General features: G+C 56.2%; 1 protein-coding gene across 5 annotated transcripts in view; it reads left to right on the plus strand.

The window, feature by feature from the left end:
- The window catches only part of PSD (pleckstrin and Sec7 domain containing), a 42,945-nt gene extending 18,641 nt beyond the window's left edge, over positions 1-24,304 (plus strand). For 2 of the 5 annotated variants that reach the window (XM_064716559.1, XM_064716558.1), the window contains 12 exons: positions 5,539-5,733; positions 6,259-6,339; positions 6,896-7,008; positions 7,822-7,880; positions 8,430-8,519; positions 17,971-18,014; positions 19,228-19,406; positions 20,163-20,233; positions 20,799-20,956; positions 21,279-21,423; positions 22,017-22,160; positions 22,415-24,304. In XM_064716559.1, the coding sequence (XP_064572629.1) occupies positions 5,539-5,733; positions 6,259-6,339; positions 6,896-7,008; positions 7,822-7,880; positions 8,430-8,519; positions 17,971-18,014; positions 19,228-19,406; positions 20,163-20,233; positions 20,799-20,956; positions 21,279-21,423; positions 22,017-22,160; positions 22,415-22,654 (1,519 nt within the window). In that variant the 3' untranslated portion in view covers positions 22,655-24,304. Of the gene's footprint in view, positions 1-1,166; positions 1,201-1,313; positions 1,339-4,949; positions 4,956-5,538; positions 5,734-6,258; positions 6,340-6,895; positions 7,009-7,821; positions 7,881-8,429; positions 8,520-9,942; positions 12,474-17,970; positions 18,015-19,227; positions 19,407-20,162; positions 20,234-20,798; positions 20,957-21,278; positions 21,424-22,016; positions 22,161-22,414 lie in introns of those variants that run through there. The other 3 variants (XM_064716561.1, XM_064716562.1, XM_064716560.1) reach the window with 3 other exon arrangements.
- The last annotated feature ends 138 nt before the right edge of the window (positions 24,305-24,442 follow it).

The following is a 24,442-nucleotide window of genomic DNA, read 5'->3' on the forward strand; positions in this document are numbered from 1 at the left end:
TAGGGAGTCCTTCGGATGGATGGGATGCAGTGCTGGCAGGATGGTGGGGCAGGAGCTCGGGCAGCCCTGGGAGATTACAGGGACATTACTTCAGTGGCAACAGCCAGAGTTCTGCAGCTGCAGGTCCAAATTGCAGGACTTGGCCAAGCTGCTGGTGCAAGCAGGTGTCCAGAGGGTCACTTGGCTTGCCCAGTCCCTACCGGCACTGTGGGCTGTGGGGCATCAGCCCCGGAGGAATGTAAATGGGCAACCTGCATCTCTCCGGGGTTGCAAGACCTCTGAAATCCAGCTGCCCAGCTTCCCTGCAATCCCACTCTTCTGGAGCCAGCCTTGGCCTCGGGCACAGTCGTGCCGGTCCCTGAGGTTTGTCCGCGGAGGGAAGAGACGTGACTCGCCCCCCGAGGGAGGCAGGGTCTGCTGGGAGCTCATCGGGGCTTGCCTGCGGTGGGACAGAGAGAAGGGTAGGCGGGCGAGGCAACATCAAAGGTGAGGCTGCAAACCGAGGTGAAAATGGCCAGACAGCAGGGCGAGGGCAGCACGCCGGGAGCCTCGCTAGAGGGAGAGCTCGGCCCTGGATCCGCGGCGGTGTGGGAGGAGCGGGGAGCCCGCGGCGCTGGCAGCCGCCCCGGGCGGAGGATGCGCCGGGAGCCTGAGCCGCGTCCCTGCTGGAGCACGGGGCCCGCCAGCCAGCGCCGCTGCCTCTCTTTATAAGGCTCCTTTTGTTACTGCAGCGGTCGGGGAGCCGCTGCCCCTCCCCTCCCGGGGCCAGCGCAGGTAGCACTGGGCAAACTGGTGAGGATGCCGTGAAGGGCTGTACCCAGTCTGGGGCCCCGTGGGGTGGATTCGGGGTGTGATGCCGGAGATTGAGGCTGCGAGCTGAGCAGAGGAAGGTGGACCTTGAGGAAAGGATGAAGATAGGGTAAGGGAGGTATGGGGTGATAGCACAGTAGGGAGACGAGGCTGGAGTGCAGGATGAAGAGGTCTCCCCACAGGCATTGGCACAGCAAGAAATAAAGGACAAGCCTGGGGGGAATTTTCCCCTATGCAAGCTGTGTCAAGCCATGAAGAGCTGCAGAAGCCAGGACACAGGACACATCACCCCACCACGGCATAAAAGACAGTGGATCTCAGGGATGGCAGGTCTGCCTGCAGAGGCATGAGCAGCAGCACATACCTGTGGGATGCAGCCCTGTGTGTCAGGTATTAATTCCAGCTCTCAGATCTGACCCAGAGCCCCTAGGCTGGTCTTGGCCCGAGGGTCCAAGACACCCAGGTTTTCCTGTGCTGACTCTATGGCATTTGTGTCTTTGAAGGAGAAGACCACCCTCCATCCAGCAGGTGAGTAACTGGACATTTAAGGCTCTTGGCTCACACCAGAAATTGTTTGGTGGGATTTTAGTGTCAGTCCCTGTCCTCCACAGGAGCAGTTGTGTTCCTCACAGGAAGAGCTGGTGGGATGGGGTGATGGAGGACAAATAGACATCTCCAGAGAATGCTGGTGCTGCAGGGGAGGTTCTGGAAGTCTGCAGAGAAAAAAGACTGAGGAGGGGCACAGCTGCCCAAAGTTCAGTCCTATCTGGATCTGTCAGCAGTAAAACTGATGGGTGCTGCTGTGGCTGGGTGATTGTTGGACTCCAGAGCTGCCAGAAAGCACAACCAGCCGTGCTTGTGGTTGAAGGCTGGTCTAGCTGACCTTCAAGTGTCCTCCCAGCCCTAACTTCAATTCTGTGAGGAATGAACTGGCCCAGATTTTTGCTGTCATAAATCAAAGTCATTCCACTGAGACCGATGGAGGGAGCTGCGTTTATTTAGCTCAGCCAAAGATCCGGTCTGGTACATTCTTAGCAGCAACATTAGGCAGGCTTGGTTTGCTTGGCACAGGCAATCTAGCTATGCACATGGCTTCCTCTTCCAGGTGAGTGCTGCTTTGCCCCATGCACCTGTCCCTTGTGGATCTGCACCAGGCTCCTTTACCATGGTTTAGGATGAAACCAGCCTCATGTGGGGAGCAAGAGGTACTCAAATTGTGTTTAAAGGTCTGGAGTTTCCTGCAGCAGGTGTCTTGCCTGGAGCTGTGCCAGGACAGACCTAGACAGCCCAGGAGCTCAGCTGAGCACACCTCAGCTCCTGGGGAGCAGGTTGTTGCTGCAGGAAGGGTCCCACCATGCAGATGTGTCTCTCCTGGCATCTGGGAGGTGGAGGTCAGCCCCTTGGGCTTTCTTGCTGCTCCACATTCCAGAGAGAAGATTTGCTCCTGGTTGCTGGAAAACCAAGTGGACATGGTGCCAAGTAAGCTTGGTTGATGGTGACAAGGTGGATACGATGTCAGGATTCCTGCAGTGACGCACTGCATTGCAGCCAGGGAAAGTGCTGTGGTCTCTGCTTCTGGGCTCCAGACAGCTGGCTGGAGGAGGAATATTGGGGTGAGATGATGATCCAGCTACAGAAAATGAGTGTTTGGCCCTGAGAAAGAATATTTGGGCCCTGGAAGAAGCAGTGTGCTTGGTATGGTGGCCCTGAGCAGGACCATGATTCTGCAGCAGCTTTCCAGGGCAGGGAGCACAAGTCCTTCTGCTGAGCTGGGCTGGGAGGTGGTCAGTGAAGAGCCTCTGTGTCAGGGTGAGCCCTGAGCCCTGTGCTGGATGACATGTCTTCCTTGCAGACACCCCCAGATGTGCCTCACTGCAGCACTCTGGGCTCCAGGAAACGCCCCTGAGGTGGCAGGGGGACCTGTGCTCCCAGTGACATGGGTGGTGCAGCAGGGAGAGGCATGAGCTAGCACTGTGTCTGCTCAGGAGTGAATTATTTCATGCACACTGAGGATACTTGCACAGTATCAAATTTGATCTTTATTCCTTAAGTGTGTATTTAATGTAAAAAATATTATCTCAGTGTTTCTTCAAGCCAAACTAAAATGTCACTTTACTAAACACACTAAAAAAACCTTTACCCAGAGACCCGCAATTAGCTCATTGGTGAGAAAATTAGCATAACCTCAATTACCTCAGACATGGACACGTCTGTTGCTCTGCTCTCCATTTGCTTGAGAATTGGGCTCTTGTTTTTCTGTCTTTAAGCTGCATGTTCTCCAAGCCAGTTGTGGCTTTGAGTGGTGTCAGACAGGTACCACAAAGGGGGCATACTGAGCCTACAGAGGCTGACTGTCCATATTTAACTGCATGAGCGTGGCTTGAGTGCTAGAATAAAACCCATTTCACTGCATGGTTGAATAGAGCCTCATCCTGAGAGCAAGGTTATGCTTTGCTGTAAAACACCAAATCAGTGCTGGAACTTGGTGAGGGAGGGAGCAGCAAATTTCACTGGTAGAGCTACTTTGAGACTCAAGGTTTGAGATCTCTGCATGCCCATTGCAAGAAGCAAGGCAGGAATTATAATCACAGGTTGGGACCCTGCAGGGAGATACAGGTATTGAAGGACAAGAGAAATTTTGTAAGTTGCCCCACACCTGGATGATCAGCACTAGGTAGGAAAGATGAGGACAATAGAATAGGAAGAGAGGTCATGGGGGGAGATTTGGAGCTCTAGGTTTTTCCCTGGATGGTCCAGGAACTGGCCCTGTGAGGGAGGACAACCTCTCCTCTATCCTAAGCAGGATAGATGAGACCCAGAAGGATATCAGGAGTGTTGGGGATGGTGCAAAGATTTAAAATATATTGAGAGGGTGACTGAGCAGCAACTTGCTCTGGAGATGCAGTTGGACCATGGAGAGTGTTAGAGGGTGGCTTTGCATTTTGTAGCTTTGCATTTTGTACCTGGAAGAGCACCCTTGGAACTTCTGGGCAGCAAAGGGGACAGTGTCTGTGCCCTTGTGATAACAGATAAAGATTTTAGCAAAAAAATGCAGTCACCACAACGCATGGTTGGCAGGTGCCAGCTGCTGGGATGGATTAATGTCCTCTGCCTCTGGGAATCAAAGAGCATGTGACCTCTGTCCTTGGTTGAAGCAGTGACGGCTGCCACACAAGGAGCTGAAGTGGGGCCCAGGTGTGTGCCCAGCAGCACCCAGCCTGTTCTGCTGTCAGGCACCCCTCAGAGCAGCTTTGACCATGCCAAACACTGAGGGCACAGTCAGGCACCAGGGCACATGCCAGCAGCACCTTTGGATGTGGCTGTTTTGGGAGGAGAAGAGCTTTCAGGCAGGTAGGAGATTTGCCCACAGGATGGGGTGTACTCATGATGCAGACAGCGATGCTGGAAGCTGCCTGCCCAGCTCCCAGAGCTGGTGGATTCAGACCTGGTGAGCTCAGGGTGACCTTGTGACCACTCTTGTGGCTGCTGCCACCAATGTGCACTGGAGTAGTCTCCCTGGGGATGACTGGAGCCAAGTGGGCACAAATCTGCCTTGAGCACCAATCCAGGTCTCACCACAATCACCCCCTGGCACCACTGAGTTCAGCAGTGGTACGAGCAAAGCACATCTCTCCAAGGACTTGTACCAGGGAAGTGTCTGACCCACGGGTTTGAGTGCCGAGCAGCTTCTCCTGCTGCATGCTGGCTGGGGATGGCAGGAAGGTGGAGAGGATGGCCCCTGAGAGCCCCCCGAGGCGTGAGGCAGCCTGCCAGTGTTGTGCAGGGCTCCCCTGGGACAGGCAGCGCTGAGCAGGAGGAGGCTGGTCCTTCTTGAAAAAAGCAGAGCCTCAAGGAGATTGGCCTGGGTAATAGGCTCAGGAGAGCAGGCCTCTTAAAACTCAATTAGAGACTTTTAAAAATAAATCAGACTGGAACATTGTAAGGGCTGCCAGAAAATTTGGGCGAGGTCAGAGTTGCTTAACATTTGTTGTTGATTAGATTCAACCAGCTTTTGGTCGGGATAACTTCTGCGCAGCTGAGTCAGATTGCTTTGGGGGCCAAGCCAAGAGTGTCTCCTAACATGGCCATTTAAGGCGTGGTGGGCTGAGAGCTGATGGGCAGCCTGGGGAAGCCTGCACTCCACTGTGAGCTGGGAGGGTTTTCCTTTGTTCTCTGCCTCATCTGTGCCATCTGGGTAATGCTTTGAAATCAGTGGGTGGGCAAAGGTGAAGGAAGGAATTGGAGTTGTCTTGTCTTGGATAGAAACTGCACTTGAGAGCAGCACGAGGAGTTTGTCCAGATTAAAAAACTGAGTACAGAGCTGTAGGACAGCATGTGATGTTGCACATGTTTCTGCTCCAAGTCTCTGCTACAGCTGAGCTTGGCAGAGCCTAAGCCCACACATACAGTTTCACAAGTTCAAAGTGGGGGACTTTGGAGTAGTTGTCCTTTCCTTCCACATCCAGTATGAATGTTGGTTTGAGTGCCTTGGTCCAGTCAGTCACTGGTGCTGTCCCATCACCCCACCCCTCCTCCCAAACCTGCATTCCTACACCTTCCCTAGCTCCCTTAGCTGACCTCAGAGTATCTCTGACCAGTGCAGTCGTCCTGGCTCCCAGCAGTGAGCAGCTAGTCTCCAAAGCAGGGTGAGGAGCATGCATTTCCTGGGAAGCTGAACAAGGGGGGATCTGTAGGCAGGCTGACGTGGAGTGTCCCTTCCCATTGCAGCGAGCGCCCCCAGAGCCAGCTGGTTTCAGACTCGGAGTCGGAGATGGACAGCGTGGAGCAGCTGGCCCTGGGCAGCACGGACACCCTTTCCAATGGACACAAGGCTGACCTGGAGGCTGCCAAACGCCTGGCCAAGAGGCTCTACAACCTGGATGGCTTTAAAAAAGCAGATGTGGCTCGCCACCTGGGGAAGAAGTACGTGTGGGTGTTTGGAAGGAATGTTCCATTCTGCAAGGAGCTCACTTGCACCCGCAGTGCACCTGCAGCTGCTGCCCTTGTGGGGCACCAGGCTGGCAAGGAACTGCTGGCAAGACCACAAAACCCATTCCTCATGACTGGTACATTTGCACCAGGTGTTCCCTCTAAAGGTCTTAAAACCTAGGAGACATCCAGATTTTCGTACCTTCCTACCATGACTGAATCTTGGATGCTTCAGTAAGGTGTTGGGGCATGGGGATGGCATAGGGATGGCTCGCTGACCTCTCAGGGGCCCTTTCCTCTATAGCTTCTCCATTTTCTCTTACATGCCCAGTATTCCCAGTGAATTTGTGGGTGCCTTCTCTGAGTTCCATGGGAGCATGGGGTATCTCTGTCCCTGGCACACTTCGTGCAACCCTGGGGAACTCCCAGCCTCCTGGAACCCACACAACCCCTGTGTGCCTTTAGCAGTCCCCACAGCTTGGTCAATTCCATTCTCACCCTCCCCCTTTTCTATTTCAGCAATGAGTTCAGCAGGATGGTGGCAGGGGAATATCTGAAGTTCTTCGTGTTCACAGGGATGAGTCTGGATCAGGCTCTCAGGTCAGAGCTGAGTGTGTGTACATGTGTGCGTGTGGTGGCCACCAGTGTGGGGTCCCAAAAGACTGTGCCCTCTGCAACTCTGCAAACACACAGAGATCTGCACAGGAGCAAGCAGACCCCTTGACTGCCACCTGGAGATCCTCTTACCTCTTAAATATGAGAGGATGATTTCCAAAATGGTCTCTCAGCCATGCAACCAAGAAAAAAGCACTCCTGGTCTTAACTCAATGGTCAGTGCAGTTAAATGACAGTCCGGTTCACTAGAATTGACTTTCCACGTCTTGAACTCAAATCCTTCTGTTGTTACACCTACCTCCTTTCCCAGTATAGCTCCTGGTTGTAGATCTCTGTGATGTGCCAGCAGGATATGGTGCTGTGGACTTGGAGGAGAGTCCCACAGTGGGTTTGGAGGGAGGGAAGGTTGTACAAAACAGGGCTTCATCCAGCATATGGGAAGGTCTCAAAACCAGAAAGCACAGCTCCATTTCTGCACAGGGTGAGTTGAAGAAACTGCAGTGGGCTTCATGTGTGACCAACCCTGCTCCTGCTTTTTCAGGTCCTTTCTGAAAGAGCTTGCCTTGATGGGAGAGACACAAGAGCGAGAGCGAGTGCTGGCTCATTTTTCCCAGCGCTACTACGAGTGTAATCCCAATGCCATCTCTTCAGAAGGTAAGAATCTGCATGTCTGTGGGGACTGTGTGTCTGTGTGTGCATGTGTGTGAGTTTCAGAGGAGCTTATGTGTTTGTCAGCTCAGTGAATGTGCTCAAACTGAAACTAGAGAGCAGGCAGAGAGCCTATACTGATGCCTTAGAGGACAGTCCCAGTATATCATTTCCCTCAAATGACAGATGCTTCAGATTTATTTTTTTTAAGCCTGGTCTGGTTGGATGATGCATAATTAGGGCTCAACCCATTCTTAATTTTGACCTTGAGTGGATTAGCACAAGAGACACACTTAGCACACTCCTCACCAAATAGACCCCAGCTCTCAGACCCTCAGCTCAGGGAATATCTAAGTGAGGAACCTAGCCTAGCATTTCAGGAGCACAGACACCTGCATTGTACTCTTCCATGTCTTCGCACCACTTCTGTGTGGGTTCACACAGAATGGGCCTGCTCTGGGCTGGCTCTGGCACTGGTGAGGTTTGGGCTGCCTGGCTGGCACAGGCTGTGTGGGTACTACCTTGCCATGCTAGGAGCTCTGCAGGATTAGCTACAGCATCGCTGCCTGGCTACAGGGGCAGCAGGCTTGGAAGGGAATTTGTATGCTCAGGTTTGGAACCAGCAGCCTCTTACCTATTTACCTGCAGGCTGTCAGCACTGCAGTGACTGCTGTGTCCCCTTGTGTCCAGGGTGGGAGTGGGGGGCTCAACACCGTCTTGGAGGCTCAGAGACCCCATAGCTTTCCTAAGATGCTGAGGCACTGGAGCACCAGCTGCAGGGCTGGGGGCTCTAATTCCTGTCCTGTGCTTGTGCTGCAGACGGAGCCCACACCCTCACGTGCGCCCTGATGCTGCTAAACACAGATCTGCATGGACATGTAAGTCACCACTGACACTGTTCCAGTCTGTCCCCTGTCTGTCCTCTCCACTCTGAAACTGTAGGTGCTCAGGGAAGGGTGAGAACAGTGCCACACGAGCAGGAGGCATGGGACCTGGGCCCATAAGAGCTTGTCACCCCTAATGTGTTTGGTGAGGAGAGGTGAGAAAGGCTAAATTAGAGGAGGGGCTAATGAAGGGGAGAGCGGGGCTTTGAAGGAGACTGGCTGAGCTGAAAGATGTAGAGGTGGAACAAGGACAGAAAAGAAAACTGAACAGGAAAAGAAGGTGGGAACAAGACTCCAAACCCAGCTGCCTTTGGGAGCAGGGAGCACACAATTTTGAAAAAGGAGGCTATTTAAAACTCCTGGAGTCTCTGCAAAGCCAGCAGCTTCCCCATACCTGCAAGCAGCCTTGCAGAGACCAGGCTGGTCCCTCACCCCTCTGCAGAGATTGGTGTGTTTGTTCCTGGGCTGTGGGACCTGCTTCAGCCAGCAGTAACCTCTGTCCCAAAGGAAATCCTGATGTTTCTCTCCCCCTGACTCCCTCAGAACATTGGGAAGAGAATGTCCTGCTCCGAATTCATTGGCAACTTGGAGGGACTCAATGGAGGCACTGATTTCCCCAAGGAGCTGCTCAAGGTAAATTTGGTTGTTCTCCATGGCTGGCCAAGCAGCAGGAGCAGAAGTGAGAGCTTTGGGCTGGATCACATGGGGGGCTACCTGAGATGCTATGAATGCAAGATGCATTTACATGCAAGAACAGTGATGATCCCTGAGCTTGCAGTTGTGCTTCAACCTTGCTTAGGGGAACATGGGCTGCTCCATTCCCCCTGCAGGACAGTGGAGCTTTGCCTGGGGTTCTGATTCCCTCATTGCTCTTGCTGTGCCTGTATTGCAGGCAAGGGAGCACACATAGGGCAGCTTACTAGGACTGGTTTGCCCAGCTGCAGCCAGAGGCTTCCTGCCATCAGTCCTGTAGTACTCAGCCCTTTCTGACTCCCTGAAGCACTGGAGCCCAAAACCTTGGCCAGGCCCTGGGACTGGAGCCACCTCTGGGGCAGAGGTGACATGGGCAAGGCATCGCAATGGGGAGAGTGGGCTGGAGGTTAAAAGCTCGGAGCTGGGAACTCACCACACTGGTGGGACTGGGGGACTCCTGCCTTCTCCCTGCCTGACCCAGCTCCTAGAGGGGCTGGTCAGGGACAGCAGTGTTCAGCAAGCACCTCTGGCCTTGCACTGCTGTGCTTCTGTGGCACTGCCTGCACGCAGGAGGATTTTCTGAGCTGCTGTCTCCCTGTCTCAGACCCTGGGAATAGGTTTAGCTCCCATGGGCTCTGCCGGGCAGAAACTGCTGTTGGTGAAGCGCTGCAGTTGGCAAATAGTCATGATGTGGAAGATGGGTTCCCGCAGGGTGCTGGAGCCACAACGGGGGGGAGGTGGTTGATGAAAAAAGGCAACAGAGGATGAAAAGCTGAGCTCCCTTTTCAGCCTTTGTGGGTCTATTCCTGGTTGTGTCGCTCACCCCATCATTAAGGGGTTACCAGCAGTTCTCAATAGGGCTGTCCTCCCTCTCAGCCCACACTTTGCCAGTAAAAGGAGTTACTCAGGAAAAATTCTCCTCTAATTTTAAACCCAGCTCCAGAAAAGGCTTTAAGCACACAAAATGGATGGAAATCTATGAAATGTGAACTCTGGCCCTTCAGTGCTGCTACACCTTGGAGTATCTAAGCTCCAAAGACTTCTTGGTGTGCCCCCTTTGCATCCCTCACTGCCCCATGGTTGGGTGCCCTCACTTGAGGCATTGCCCTATTAAACTCAGTCCCTCAGAACACCAGCAGTTCAAACACATGAGATGAAGTTACCACATCAGCTCCCAGACAGAGGGAAATAGGCCAGCAAGGTAGTGCCATGAAGCTACAGGCTTTCCCTCACAGGCAGGGGCCAAGACCTTGGCTGGGTGTAAGGAGGTGGAGGAAGGCTGCAGTGCTGCAGCACAGCCCTGCACAGCTCAGCCCAGCAGCTGGGAGGCTGCTCTGCTAAAAATGGCCTGTTCCCTCTGCAGCTGTGGTGCTTCCCACCGCCGCGTTCCAGCCGCCTCTGTACAGGAGCCATGCTGGGGAGGGGGAGTGGAGACACTGTGAGGAACTCAGGCAGGGCAGGCTGCAGCTCTTCTGAAGCACCTGAAGCACCGTTCTGCTTTGGAAACCCCCTGCCCGTGCAAGGGGGAGTAGGTTTCTGGGGCCGGTGAGATGGAGAAAGTGCTGTTGGCTTGTGCTGGGAGAAGAACTGGCAAGGGGATCTTGGGCAGCCTCAGCCAGCTCATCCAGAGAAGACACTCTTTTCCTTCTGCCCACTGCTTTTGGCTGCTTGATGCTTTGTGGTCCCTGCACAGGCTCAGGGGCAGACAAACGGGGAAAGGCTCTCCTGCTGCTGTGTCAGCCTGCATTGGCCCTGTTACCCCGAGCAGGATGCTGCCTCCTTGGCAGACCTGGCGGGCTGTGCCTGGGGACTGAGGCTCCTGTGCAAGCGTGCCGCACAGCTGGCTGGCTAATTTTAGCATTCCAGAAGCACATGCGTTTCCTAAGGGTAAGGGGAGGGGAAGGCAGGCTTCACAGGAGCTTCCCAAAGCTGTAGGGCAGGTCTTGGGCAGCTCCAGCACCGCAGAAGAAAGGTCCTGGGGCTCTTCTGAGCCTGCCTGGGTAGATAGCACAGGCTAGTACCCCATGGACTTCAGAGCTGGAGGGCTGGAGGTGGCTCTCACCCAAAGCACTCACTGCCAGGGAACTGGGGCAGCAGGGCAGGACCTAGGTGGCTGCAGGGGCACAAGGCCACCATCCCCTGTGCCTCTGAGGACAGCATCAGGAATAGACCCACAGGGAGCCAGAGCACTCCCCTCACTCTGGCTGCAGGGAGTCCCAAGATAAACGCAGCATGATGCCTGAGAGCATGTGGCAGCTTGAGTCAGACAAGAACTTTATCTGCTACTAGATAATACGTGTAAACAGTCCCATTTTTATGCAGAAGCAATGAAAACACTTGAAGAGCTTTCACAGCTGAGCATCACATCCCCCTCACTGCCAGTGCCTCACTATGCCCTGCACAGCGCTGCTGCTGGAACTAAGGCAGTGCTGCCTTACCACCAGTGCTGCTGGAAACCCTTTGTCTCTGAAAGCTCCCCTGGAGAACTATACTCTGCAGGCAGGGCTGCCCAGCTCTCCAGCTGAGATGTCCCCCTGATCAGGCATGGAGCCATGCCAGGGATATAAGAACCCGTGTAATGCTGTGCCCAAAGATGCCCACACCTGCAGGCTTGGGCCTGAACTCCTGTGGCCATATGACAGCAGCTGCCCATGCAACAAGGAAGGAGGTGGAAGCAGGACATCCTGGAGCTGGTGATATTTTGTTTAGCTCTTGAGATGTTGCTTTTCTCTTGACAGTGTGATTCCAGCCCAGGCCCCCTGGGATTTCACTCACCATTGATGATTGTCTGTTACATTTCAGATGTGGATTTGACCTTTATGTGATTGATCACTTTGTGGAGCCTTAGCTTGTCCCCATCTTCTTTACTGGTTTAATCTTGTGCTTCACTGGTTGGCAGAAACAACAGTAGGGCCAAATTGGGCCCCATTTCTCACCAGCACTGCTTAGCAATTGCAGGAGTGAGCCAAATCTGTGCTGCCTGCCAGCCTAGGAGCCCAGAGCACGTCACAGATGTTAATGAATTAAGCCTGACAATGCAGTCGGGTCCTCGGGGGAGGAAGGTAGGATGGGCCCCCACCTTCCAGCTTGGAGGCACAACAGCAGGGCTCAGACGCTCAGAGTGCTGGGTAAGTGATTAGCAATGTGGGAAGAAAGCCCTAGCTCCCACCTCTGAGCTATAATCACAGGAACGCTTGCTCAGTCTAATCCCCTGGGCTATTTTTTTTTTTGCCTGTTTCCCCTGGGAACAATGGGCTGCCCTGCCTCTGTCTCCCATGGCTCCCCCGGGCTTCAGGGGCAGCCCAATACATCTGATGAGCCAGACATACATGCCCCTTCCCTCACAAGTTGTGTCAAATGATCACTATGCCAAACAGTTAGGGCAGAGTGGAAAATTTCCCCTCTCCACTGGCTGCATCTCCTGCTCAGTCAAGCCTAACTAAATTACGTATCGATCCTTGTGCTTTCTGCAAGGATGCCCAGCTCTTTGCTTCTTCACAGAAGCAACTGCCTGAAGCATCTTTGTCCTGCCCATAACCAGCTGGGTGACTGTAGATACTGCTGTTTCCTGCTGACCTGGGAGGGACAGGCAAGAGGCTTAAGTGTGGGGTGGGCACTGTAGCTGGAAAGTGAGCACATCTCCACTGGGCCCATCTCCTAAAGGTTTTGTAGGTCCCTGGTGTGGGCTAAGCTGCAGCAGCAGCTCTGAAGCCTGCCCAGCGGGAACCGGGTGGAGGTGCCACCTGGCCCCTGGAACCCCGGAGTCACCACGGCGGCCCCCGCAGGAAGGCACGGCCACCTGCTCCTACTCTCTGCGGAAAGGAGGCAGGGACGGCGAGGGGGTGCACGGGAGGCAGCTCGGGCAACTCGTGCGGCATCACCATGAGGGATGCAGTCCCCCGGGCGGGATGCCCGCCGCCGGGCCGCCATTGGCTGCGGCGGGCGGGGCGGGGCGGCCCCGCCTCTGCCGGGAGCCGCCGCCGAGCCCGGCCCGGCCCGGCCCCGCTTCAACAGGCGGCGGCGGCGGCAGAGCGGCCGCGGCGGGCAGGGCACGACAAGCAGGGCAGGGCAGGGCGGCCGGGCTCCGCGCCGGGCACCCCGCCGCCCCCCCGCCGCCGCCGGCAGGATGATCGGCGTCAACAGCATCAACAGCAGCGCGGGGCGCATGCGGTCCCGCTCCATGTGCTCGGTGCGCTACGGGCGCAACTACCGCGGCGTGGAGACCTTCTGCTACGGCTGGCCCCAGCGCTCCCGCACCCTCAAGCCGGTGCTCTACACCGACCTGGTGGTCAGCCGCATCCAGAGCCGCCGTAAGAAGAAGCCGGTAAGCGGCGGGTTGGGGGAGCGGGGAGCGCCGCGGGGGGATGCTCAGCGCCCTGCGCCCCGGGGGCGACATGGGCGGGTGAACGTGCCCGGACAGCCGCCGTCCCGCCCGCTGCAAGAGCATCAGCTCTGGTACGGATGTAGAGAGCAGCAGCCCCATCTCCGTCTCCTGCCTGCTTTCTGCAGAGCCGGGTCTCCACCATGCCCCCTCCGCCCGAGGGTCCCCGTACCCAAGCCTGGATTTCTCCCCCCTGCCATCCCACCCCGATCACGGGAGTGGCGGGAGCGCGGCAAGACCTGGGTGACATTGCGCCGCTTACAGTGGTCTGGCAGCAGTGCCTGCTCGAAAACATCGCTGCGAGAGGAATCCAGGACAGAGCGGTACCGCTGGGACCTGCCCTACGGCTTAGCATAAGTGACAGGCTCTGCGGGCTCCGTGCCAAGGGCTGCTCTGCGCCGTGCCCTGGCCAGCCCAGCCGGGGCAGACTGGCACCCACCTGAGCGTCAGGGAGAGCCGCAAGGCAAGGCGGAGGGGTGACGCCGCAGCCCCGGCTCCCAGCCGAGCAGAGTTTGAGAGGAAGGAGTGGCTGGACAAAAATGGGCTTTTTACTGCCAGGAGCTTGCTCGCTGGGAGCCGTCATCCGTTTGGAGGTGTTAGGCTGGTGCGCATCGGTCCTCGGTGGGAAGAAGCGAACAGGCTGTCTCTGGGCGGGTCATGCCTCGGTCGGGTGCCTGCCTCGGGTGTAGTAGCTGGAGAAGAACGTTCAGCAGCCCCCTCCTCGCAGGCAGGCTGGGGCAGAGCAGTCAGTGTTACCCCAGAGCTACTTGGGCTGCCCCGGTGGCCAAAAGCAGCCCGGCGGGGCCATCGGGGCCGTGCCAAGCCGCGGTGCTGTCATAGCGCAGTACGGTCTGGGGGCAGCATTAAGTTGTGACGCACTCGGATGGAAACATGCAGTTGGGAGACGCTCGGTCGCTGCTTCCCGCGCTGTGGGGCTGCTCTGGAAAGGGTCTGCTGTCCTGAGGGTAATAGCTGCCTGGGCAAGGAGTGGCTTAAATATTTTGAAAGAGGCTGATGCAGCTAACAATGTTACTGAGTCAAAAGTGCAGGGCCGGGATGGGTAGCTGTCACCTGCTGCCACCCATGACTGCAGCAGGGTGGAAGGTGATGCACAGGACGTTGTCCCCGTGACAGCCCCTTCTACGGGAAAAAAAAAGTCTGTCCCCAAGTCAGTCTGCTCTGTGTGCACACAGGAACCCCTCTGCAGCAGAGGGGGGGGGAGGGAGGAACGTGATGGTGTATGCAATAGGGCTGGTATGTGCCAGGTGATGAGTTGTTTTGAGCATGGGTTGTGCATGCTGTGGAGGTGTGGGGTGGGGTGGGGGGGACCTGCCAAGATGAATTAGAGACCCAGCATAGGTACAGTTCTGTCGGACACACAGCTCTGATCTGATCCTACTGTTTGGATCAGTGCAGCTGGGACATCTGCGTGCCTGGGGGACATCACAGAGCTTTGTGGCTGGGTGTAGCAAAGATATTTTGCTAAGATAAAGTTGGGGACAGCCAGCAATTGAGCTTTCATATTTAAATGCTGTCAGTCAGAGAGAGAGGTAGAATGACTGCAGGGAGGGCGCTTGGTGGCTGTGAAGTCTGTCTTGAATGTCCTGAATCCCTGGCTGGTCACAGGGCTGACAAAGAGGAAGGGGAGTCTTGATACGCACCTTGCTGCATGAAGAGCTGAGCACTGTGTTTAGCAGAGGAACTAGGAGACTGGAAAGGGGATGTATCCATAAGAGTTATGATGCAAAAAGAAGCACTCCAAAAAGGGTTAAAACCCTCATCTGGATGCTGAAATTCCTGCCTCAGTCTTCATCTGTTACTTGAGTGCTGGGCTAAGCCCTCAGTGCAGCCCCATGCCAAAACTGTGTTCAGGCCAGCTTGTTGCTCAGCTCCACAGACCATTGCTGGATCTTGCCTCTGGTCTGGTCTGATCTGAGCTGAGGAGCTGAAGGTGGGTGTCTTCTCCCTATCCTGCTTACGTAGGCTGTCCCCAGCATGGCTGGGCTAGAACATCAGAGCCGCCTGCCTCTTGCCAGTGCAGCCCCTCAGCTGTCCTTGAGACATTCAGTAGAGCAGGACACACAGACAGCCTCTCAGCCTCCTTTTGGGAGGGAAAGCACCAAAGAAAGATGTTGATTCAGTTAGAAATCCCACTGGGACAGTACATTCCTGGTCCAGGGCAGAGCTGGCTGATTGGCCTGGCATGCTGCAACAGTGAGCTCATAACCCAGCGATGGCAAAAAACCCCAACCACGCTTGGAGTCATCATCCATAGTGGCATGTGGCCAGTGCCCAGCTTTCTCTTGGGGAGTACTTGCAAGCTCAGAGATGCCAAAGAGTTGCTGTACTTTCAGCCCAAGGGAAATGAACCCATGGAGCAAAGAGAGTCTGGAGAGAGGGACCTGCTGAGCGATGAATCTGGTGTCTGTGGTCTCTGCTGACGTGGTTGTGAGTTGGGCTTCAGGAAGCGTTCACCTACGCTTCCCCAGCAGAAACAATCTATGCACCAGAGTTTTGTGGGCTGACAGGCAGTGGCTCTGCTGCAGGACCAGAGCAGCAGGGTGGGCTTTGTGGCTGGAATACATCTCCTCAGCTAGGACTTGGGCTGAGTCCACCAGCTTTGTACCTGAGATTAGTTTTGCTTGGGGCTGGTGTTTAGCGAAGCAGAATTTTGGCAGGTTTTAAGTGTAGATGTAAAGCTTCATGATGTCTTCTCAATTGCACAGTTTTCCTGTCTGCCTCTCACTGTCCCCTCGCACAGAAGTGTTGAGCAGCCCCTGCTTCCCGTCTCTTAGGTGGTACTTGGCAGCTCCTGCTGGTAATGGGCTTGGGGGGATGCTCTCGGGGCTTGTAGCAGGGCAGCTGGAGCCTTTTGAAGCCATAAGGCAGTTCAGCCTTTGAAGTATTCAGCCAGAGTCCCAGGGCCCAGTTTTTTGTAACACAGTATTCTGTCAGGCTGTTATCCAGCACTGTGCCATCCCAAATTACTCCTCGAGCATCTTCTATTGGCTCATTCATTCATTCATCAGCAGCAATCCTTCTGCAAGCCCTGCACGGGGCTGGGGTCTTCTCCAGCCCTCCAAAATCCCTGCTCAGCTGGCTCACATCTCCCTTCCTTGGGGCAGGGAGCTGACACTTCTATGTATCACCAATGAACCAGATGGAAGCCAAGCCACGTGTGCCATTCTGCCTGCTCTTTCTGAGGTGCTTTTCTGCTGTTTCCAGTACCCACTACTCTGTGCCATTTCTTTAATCTCCTTTTTGTGCCTGTTGGTTCTCAGTATTTTTCAGCTGCATCCCTGGCAGTAAGATCCCTTCTGTTTCCCATGGTGACTCCTTATTATCTACATTGCTCTGAGATCCTGCTTATCCCCCTGCTCTGCTCCCAGATTATGTTCTGCAGGGCTTTGGATTGCTTTTTTCCTCCCAGATTCTTCTCTAAGTCTCTTTGCTCCTCTGGCTGCCTTGCTGCCAGCCCACTGGTTGGTACGTCCTGCTCACAAGTTAGCATCCTGCCCTTCTGGCACTGGGACTGCATGAATGGGTCTGGAACCAAATCTTCTCTCAGGCTCTGGGGCCATTACCTCTTTATAGGTCTCCTGTCTTCCCAGGAGAGAACTGAACCCTACTTTCTGCCTGCTAGATTGAGACGATGCTTTCCTCCTCTGAGAAACAAGCTGGTGCCATGCCAGCACTTCCCAACAGGAAAGTGTGGAAGGAGCTGGGTTCCTGCTCCATCCTGGCTGCTGCGCCTCCGGGGAGTGATGGATGTCCCTACCCCAGACACTGCTGGGGCCTGTCTGCTGGCCAGCATTCCCGGGCCCCTGCACGCCTCCAGCTGCACTTTCTCAGCCACCAGCAAGATTTCTCAGCAGCGGTCTCTGGCCCAGTGATGGATGTTGACAGCTGCATGAACAGCCTGTGCGAGACTCGATTATTTTCCTTCAAGGATGATGCCTTCCAGATCTTGCTTTGAAGGCCTCTGTGAGCTCTGTATTGAAACCCTCTCTGGAGCCTCCCTGACTGCAGAGCTGTGCTGAGCACTGCTGGCTTGCACCCAGCTCAAACTGGACAAACACTTGGGAGTGGGGCCCTGGAGTGTCCTGCTGCAGGCAGGCTTAGCTTGTTCCTGTGCAGCAATACAGGCAGCTGACCCTGCCTTGCTCAGATGGCTGTTGTTTGGGTCTCCGAGGAGGAAGAAGTGTTTGGAAGTGTTGGGGAGGGAGTAGAGGCAGGCCACAGCCACTCCAAGCTCCTGCCTTGACCAGCCAAGGGGACAAGATCCTCTGAGGGCCTTGTGAAGGACAGCATGCTAAGGTCTCTGCCAGTGCAGGGCCATCAGTGCTGAAGTCTCTCACAAAGTGTGCTCCTGTAGGAGCAGGGCATTGCCAGGGAGTGCTGGGTGCTTCCATGAGCTGGTCTCTGCTTGCTCAGGGTGGGTGCCTGACTGCAGTGTAGTTGTTGGCTGTGGTCTCTTGTGGCATGCAGCTTCTGGAGGCCCTGGAACAGCCTGAGGTTCCACTGAGCAGGGAGAAGGCATGCACTAATGAAGTCTGTCCCAAAAGCTTGCTCTACTTGGGCTCAGGCCTCCTAAAGAATGTCATTTTTACCAGTCTGGAACACCTTGGAATAGGAAGAAACAGCTCTCTCAAGCACTTGGGAATGTTGGGTATGTCTCACTATTATGCTGCTAACACTGTGGCACTGTCACAGGCAGGTAGAGACAAAGGGTAGGATAGGCCAAAATGCCAGGGCTATCCCCAGAATTTCTTTGGGGTGTGGGGGTTTGCAGATCCCTTGGTGCTTAGGATGAGGTGTCTGTAAACCTTAAATGGAGATCATTTAAGGTCTGGCTAGCCTAGCTGGGACAGATCTGCACTGGAACAAACTGACATGGGGTTACCTTAACCTCCAGAGTCCCTGAGCTATCTGGTGTGCCTCCTCTGTTCCCTGGAGCAGCCCCCCAGCCTGGCACCGCTGCCCTGCTGACCCCCACTCTTGTCTCTGCAGGCGCTGTATGGCTCCATCAAGAACGAGAAGCTGCAGTGGGCCATGTAAGTACCTCTGCAGGGGATGCTGCTGCGTGCCACGGGTGGGCAGGAGTCCACCTAGCCCCAGAGGCTGCACACACCATGATGCTGCAAGGCAGCTGCTCCTGTGAGGATGAAGGAAGAAGAGGGAGCTTAGGATGGGCTGGGGTGCAGGCAAGGTACCCCTGGCTGCCCTCAGCACTGCCATGGGGCCCCTTCTCCAGTGTGCTGGGAGAAAACCACCTGAGGTTGGCTTCTTGCAGCTTCGGCCTGGGCTTGTGCCTCGGTGGCTGTGCCAGAGTGGGAACAGACAGGCTCTGGAGGTGCTGTGGCTGTGCCGGGGCCCCACAGGGTGCCTGCACCCTCGCCCACAGCTGCCATCTCCAGCAGCAGGAGCGGCAGCGCCTGCGCTGCAGGGATTAATCAGCCCGGTGCTACCCAGCGCTGAGCGATGCACTCGACCGCTGCCATGGCGACGCCGGCAGATGCTGAGGGGTTTAATTAGCAGCGAGCGGCTGAGGGAGTGGGGAGGCAGCAGCTCCGGGCTCCCACATCTTCCTGCGGACGGGGGAGTGGCACCGGTGCGGCCCGCCCATAGTGAGGGCCTGTGACCCGGGGGGAGCGGGCTGCCTACACCCTGCCCACACCTGATCCTGCCCTTGGATGGCACTGCCCAAGGCCTTCCTGCCAGTCTCCTGCACCCCTTTGCCTCTAGCTCTGGGCCTTCTAGTCTGGCTGCCTCCCTTAAAATGTGGGAACAGAGCCTGGGTCTCTCCTTGTGGGGGCAGTCCATTCTATACCCTTCTACCTACCAGCTGGAGGCCTGTTAGCCTGTATGCCATGGGCTGGGGGGCTGCGGTAGTGCCAAGCCTTGGGGTACTGCTCCTGCATCACTCCTGGCTCATCAGCCTGGCTGGCCTCTGTTGCACTCCTGCCCAAAAAAGGCTTCTCACTCGCTGGGGCAGGCAGGGGTCCCACCCTGAATCAGCAGCAAAAGCACAATGCCTTGTCTTTCAAGGGACCAGGCAGTACCTCAGCTGTCTAGAGAGACAGGGGCACACAGGCATGGCTAGTTTGGGATGCTCACTAGTGCTGCTGAACGGCTGCTCATCCTGGCCCACTGCTGGCTTCCCTTTCAGAAGCCAGGCCTAAAAGTGGCACTGACCAGGGGGGAACTTGGTATTTGCTGTCCCCATAAAGGTAACAAACTCTTTCCCCACCCAAATCTGATTGGCAGAGATGAAGAGGAGCTGAGAAAGTCCCTCTCAGAGCTGGCAGATCCCAACCCAAAGTCCATCAAGCGCATCAGCAGCTGCAGTAACCCCTTTCTGGACTTTTCCCAGGACGCCAGCATTGCCACTTACAAGCACGGGCTGTTAGTCCGCAAGATCCACGCCGATCCCGACTGCAAGAAAAGTAGGTGCCTGGGGAGCCCATGGGGGCCCTTGGGGCAAGAGGGCACCAGTGAACTGCGGAACCGAATGGGAAGCAGGGTGGGAGTCACTATGTGATGGCCATCTGTAGCTTTATGCCAGCCTCCAGCATCAGTGCCCCGTCTGTCTGGCTGTGCCAGGCATAATTCAGCCCTCAGGCTGGGGAGCTGGACAGCCTCTCCCTGCTCACAGCAATGGGAAGGGGGCAGGCAGGGTGGTGGGGTGGGGTTTCTGGGGGTTTCAACCCTGCCACAGGATTGTGTGGATGAAGAGATGTGTCCTGTGGTGTGATAGACAAGGCACACAGCAGGCTGCAGCTGGTTGGGCGCTGCCAGGCACGTTCACCGTATTCCCCACAAAATCCCTCCTAAGCCCTGGCCATCTAATGCTGTCTAGAAGTGATTAGATGCAGCTGCCCTTCAAAGCCAGCATTACCTGGCAGGCAGCACTGCCTTGTCCCCATGCCCGAGCACGGAGGCAGTGGTGAAGCTGAGCACAAGCAGCAAGGCGGGAGCACAGCGCTGGCCCCGGGAGGCAGCGGGGCCCCCCTGCCAGCAGCACCATCTGCCAGCCACGTGCTGCACGGGCTCAGGTGCGCAGGGACAGCCCTGGCGTGCTGCCCGTCCCGGGGGTGGGTGACGTGCGGCGTGGCAGGGCTGGCTGGAGGAGGCTGGGGGTGGCTTTTCCCCCCCACTCCATTCTGACGCTGATGTCTGAGCTGCTCTCTCCTCCCTGGCAGCACCCCGAGGGAAGCGCGGCTGGAAGCCCTTCCACGCCATCCTGAAGGGAATGATTCTCTACCTGCAGAAGGTAGGCAGCATGCCACCCACACCAGGGACAGGGATTGTCCCCAGTCCAGAGAGACAGCAGTAAGAGAGGACCTGCAGCACACAGCATGGCAAAGCCTCGCCTAAGCAGACTCGGCACCCTCTATGCCTGAGCTGTTGCTTGGGGACCTGGTGGCACCCCCGTTTCCAGGGTGCCTGGGTACAGCTTGGGCAGTGAAAGCACCTGGGTAGAGCTTGTGCTGAGAGCGCTGCGTGCGGGGGGCTTGGCTGGGAGGAGAAGGGCACCAGGGTCTTTCCCCTGAGTGGAGGGTTGGGCTGCACATGCAGTTCCCTGCAAGCATGCATATGGGGAACTGGGGGCAGTGGGGAACAGCCCCCTGTGCTGTTGCCAAGCCAATGTGCCTGGGTTGTGTAGCTTCTCTCCAGGGGTGTAGCATGAGCTGGAAGCAGAATCTGCAGCTGCCTGGTGAAGGGTGATCTCCAAGCTCTGCCACAGCCAGCACTAGTCTGCAGTTCCTGAAACCTCAGAGCTGACTCATGGTGGGGCGCATCCCTGAGCTGGCTCTGAAACACCCCATGATTTGCAGGAGGAGTATAAGCCAGGGAAGGCACTGGCAGAAGAGGAGCTGAAGAATGCTATTAGCATCCACCATTCGCTTGCCACACGGGCATCTGACTACAGCAAGCGACCCAATGTCTTCTACCTCAGGACAGCTGACTGGAGGGTCTTCCTTTTCCAAGCACAGTGAGTCCTTCAGGATCCCTGGCTGGGGCCACGCTGGGGCACAGGAGCTCCCCTCACTTGAGTCTAGGGTGGGATGGGGCTTAGGGTCACCTTGTTCTCTCCTGTCCTGGCCCTTTCTGAAAGGAGAAGGACCTGGTGTCAGTGCTGAGCTTTGCCCAGCTCCTCTTTTTCCTACACTGCCGGGCTCAGGTAGGCTGTGGGTAGAGTCCCAGGTGCCATGGCTGGCCAGGGCCAGGCCTGGGGGACTCAGACCTTGTCTGTGGAGCAGATCCCTCTGTCTTTGACAGAGACAGCCCATGTGTTTTTTGGCCTTTTTTCTCAGGAACCCCGAACAGATGCACTCTTGGATCACGCGCATCAACGTGGTGGCAGCCATGTTCTCTGCGCCCCCCTTCCCCGCAGCCATCGGCTCCCAGAAGAAGTTCAGCCGCCCGCTGCTGCCCAGCTCCTGCACCAGGCTGTCTCAGGTGGGCCACAGTGTGGGGCAATGCTGAGCCATGGACAGAGCCCCAGGTCTGCCAGTGGCACATTCTCCTGTGGGGGGATCTGTGTGGTGCCATGCACCCAGCTGCCTCCCCAGTGAGGTGACGGAGACAGAGAAGAGGGGTACCGAGACTGGGGGCAAACTGTGAGGTCTTGTTCCTTGCAATGAGGCTGGAGTCAGGTGATGGTCAGACCATGGAGGAGAAAGTGGTCCCACATCACGACTTGCAAGGTCCTGCCAAGGACCTTGAAAGGCAACTGACTGGGGGGATTAGCTGGCACTCGTGCATACCAGGGCAGTTATTCATAGAGCAGAAAGGATTAAAAAAAACCACCAGCCTAGTTTCAGAGGGATTAAATTCTGCTTTAAGACTGCAGTCAGCCCCCCTATGAGGTGAAAGCAGATTGCCCCCAAGAGCCTGTGATTTTGCCTGTCATTAAAAAAAAATCCAACCCAGCAGCAGCAGCAGCTGAGATCCTGGCTGCTTCTAGAAGGGGAAAAACCTGTTCTGTCCCTGGCCATCTCACACTACCAGGGGACAGAGCAGGGCACTGACATGGTGCCACCCTTCCCCAGGAGGAGCAGGTGAAGAACCATGAGACCAAGTTCAAGACAATGTCAGCAGAGCTGCTGGAGCATCGTTCCTCACTGCCTGAGAAGAAGGTGAAAGGCAAGGAATATGAGGAGCTAAAGCAGAAGGAAGAGTACCTGGAATTTGAGGTAAGCTGGAAGATGTCCCCCTCTGCCCTCAGGCCCTCTGCCCCTACCTGTTTGGCCATCCTCAGTGATGGGACCAACCCATCCCATCGGCTGAATTACACTGCCACTGCCATGGTCTAGGACCATGAGCATTCCTCTGCCCCGGGATGCTGGCTGGGTTGGAGGGACCATGAGCATCCCTCCCTGCAGGGATGCTGGCCATAGGACAGTACCCAGCTTGCCAACCTCTGTCTCTGCTGCACTGTGCTCCTCAGAAATCCCGCTATGGCACCTATGCCATGCTGCTGCGGGCCAAGCTGAAGGCTGGCTCCGAGGACCTGGCAGCATTTGAGTCCACCCTCTTTGACACAGTGGGTGGGGAGGACGATGGCCTGAAAAAGTCCCGCTCCAGCCCCTCACTCAACGCAGAGCCCTCCAGCACGACCACCAAGGTGAAGCGCAACGTCTCAGAGCGCAGCGGCCGCCAGCCCCCTGGCCACCCCCACAAGTCCTAAGTGTGGGGTCTCAGCTGCCTGCACTGCAGCTCTGTTCCTGCTCCCCCGGCACGGGGGCGGAGGCCGTGTGCCTGCCGAGACCCTGCATGTGTCCGTCTGTCTGCGGCACGAGCCCGAGGGGGCGACAGCCCTTCTGCAGCCGCCAGCACCAGCCATGCAGGGCCATGGCCCCTCCGCTGGAGACAGTGGCAGAGCAGGACGGTCCCCAGTCCTTGCCTGCAGGAGCTGCCTGGCCCCATCAGACTTGTTCCTGCCCCTCCTTGTCCTGCACTTGGCTGCAGGACCTACTCTTGCTGCCCTGGGGAGAGGGAGCAACTGAAACCTACCCGCTGGGCTCAATTCTTCAATGGCTTAAAAAAAAAAAGACAAACGCAGCAAAACAAAGCCAGCAGCTGCTTCTCCAGCTCCATTGTGCCATGGGGGTAGATGGGAGGGGGCCAGCCTTAGACTGTTCCCTCTCCTAGGGCTGGTGGCCAGGGAAGCCAGGGCAACAGCACCTGGTCCCTTCCCTGCCACCTCAGTCACCTCTGCACCCTCCCCGCTTTCTTACAACTTTTGAACAGTTTTTGTGATACAGTTTTGCACTTTTTAGTACCAGATCAAGCTGACCACCACGAAGGTTTTTTTTGGGGGCTACTTTTGATGCTTTTTGGGAACTGTTTAAAAAAAACAAAACCACAAACCCAGCCATATCTTGTAGGCAGTGCACTCTGAGGGAAAAGCGTTTTTAAAAGGACTCAGGGGGCAATCCAGCTCCCCACGCCCTCGCCCTATAGCAAGCTGAGCGTGGGCTACTGTGTGTACTGCTGCTGCCTGCTCCCCTGCTCCACTTCAGCACCAGCAACCCTATGGGGAGACAGCCCTGTGGCTGCCAGTTCCAAGGAGGCAGCCTTGAGATGGCAGCACCCATCGCTGCACGTGTGGCTGCGTGGGAGGCTGATGCACCGGTGCTTCATGACCCCCATTTTCCACCACCCACTGCTGGCAGCTTGGACTGGCCCTGTTTGCAGAAGCTGGGTGTGAGCATCGTACCCAGGGTGTGGTGGGCAGCAGTGTGTAAGTACTCGCTGTGGAGTGGTGACCCCTGGAGCCAGGGTTGATATGGGGGGGTTCCCCTGCCCTATGGGTCCGTCCAGTACAGACTGGAGCCAGCTTCTCTTCCCATCTCTTTTCCAATGCATGGCTGGGGCCTCAGAGGCTACCAGCAAAGCCTGGTCTGTAGTGCTGCAGTTCTCATGCTGCAGCAGCACTGGTGCAGCCCCGTCCTCAGAACCAGGCTCCCTCCTTGCCAAGGCGAGGGGCAGGCTGGGGCAGCCCTCACCACTCCAGAGCGGGCTGAAGGATGCTTGCTTGTCTAGAGCAAGGTGCAAGTGATGGAGCATGGCTGCAGGATTGTCCAAAAAGGGGTCCAGGCACAGTGAAGGGCTGTGACCAGGGGCTGGCACACACACAGTTCTCAGCCGCCTGGCACCTGGCTGGTTTCAGCACTGACTTTGCGAATGTGTCAAAACTTTTTATTCTGCTCTTTTGAGTCTATTGCAAAAAAAAAAAAAATCCACCCTTGCCCGAGGTGGCTTGGGGGGTGGTGGGGAAAAAAAAACCTTTGTACAGCTTCTTCTCTCAGTTACTGAAGTAAAACTCGCTCTTCAATTCTTGGGTGCGCTGTGTTTCTTCCCCATGGCTGGGGGCAGCCCCAGCACCCAGGGATGCTGAGGAGGGGCTGGCAGCCATCTCCTCACTGCCAGACTTCAGACCCAGGCAGGGTTCAGGGGGGTTAGCACCCAGCTC

This window comes from Zonotrichia leucophrys, chromosome 6 (assembly GCF_028769735.1).
Source record: "Zonotrichia leucophrys gambelii isolate GWCS_2022_RI chromosome 6, RI_Zleu_2.0, whole genome shotgun sequence".
Lineage (NCBI taxonomy): Eukaryota > Metazoa > Chordata > Aves > Passeriformes > Passerellidae > Zonotrichia > Zonotrichia leucophrys.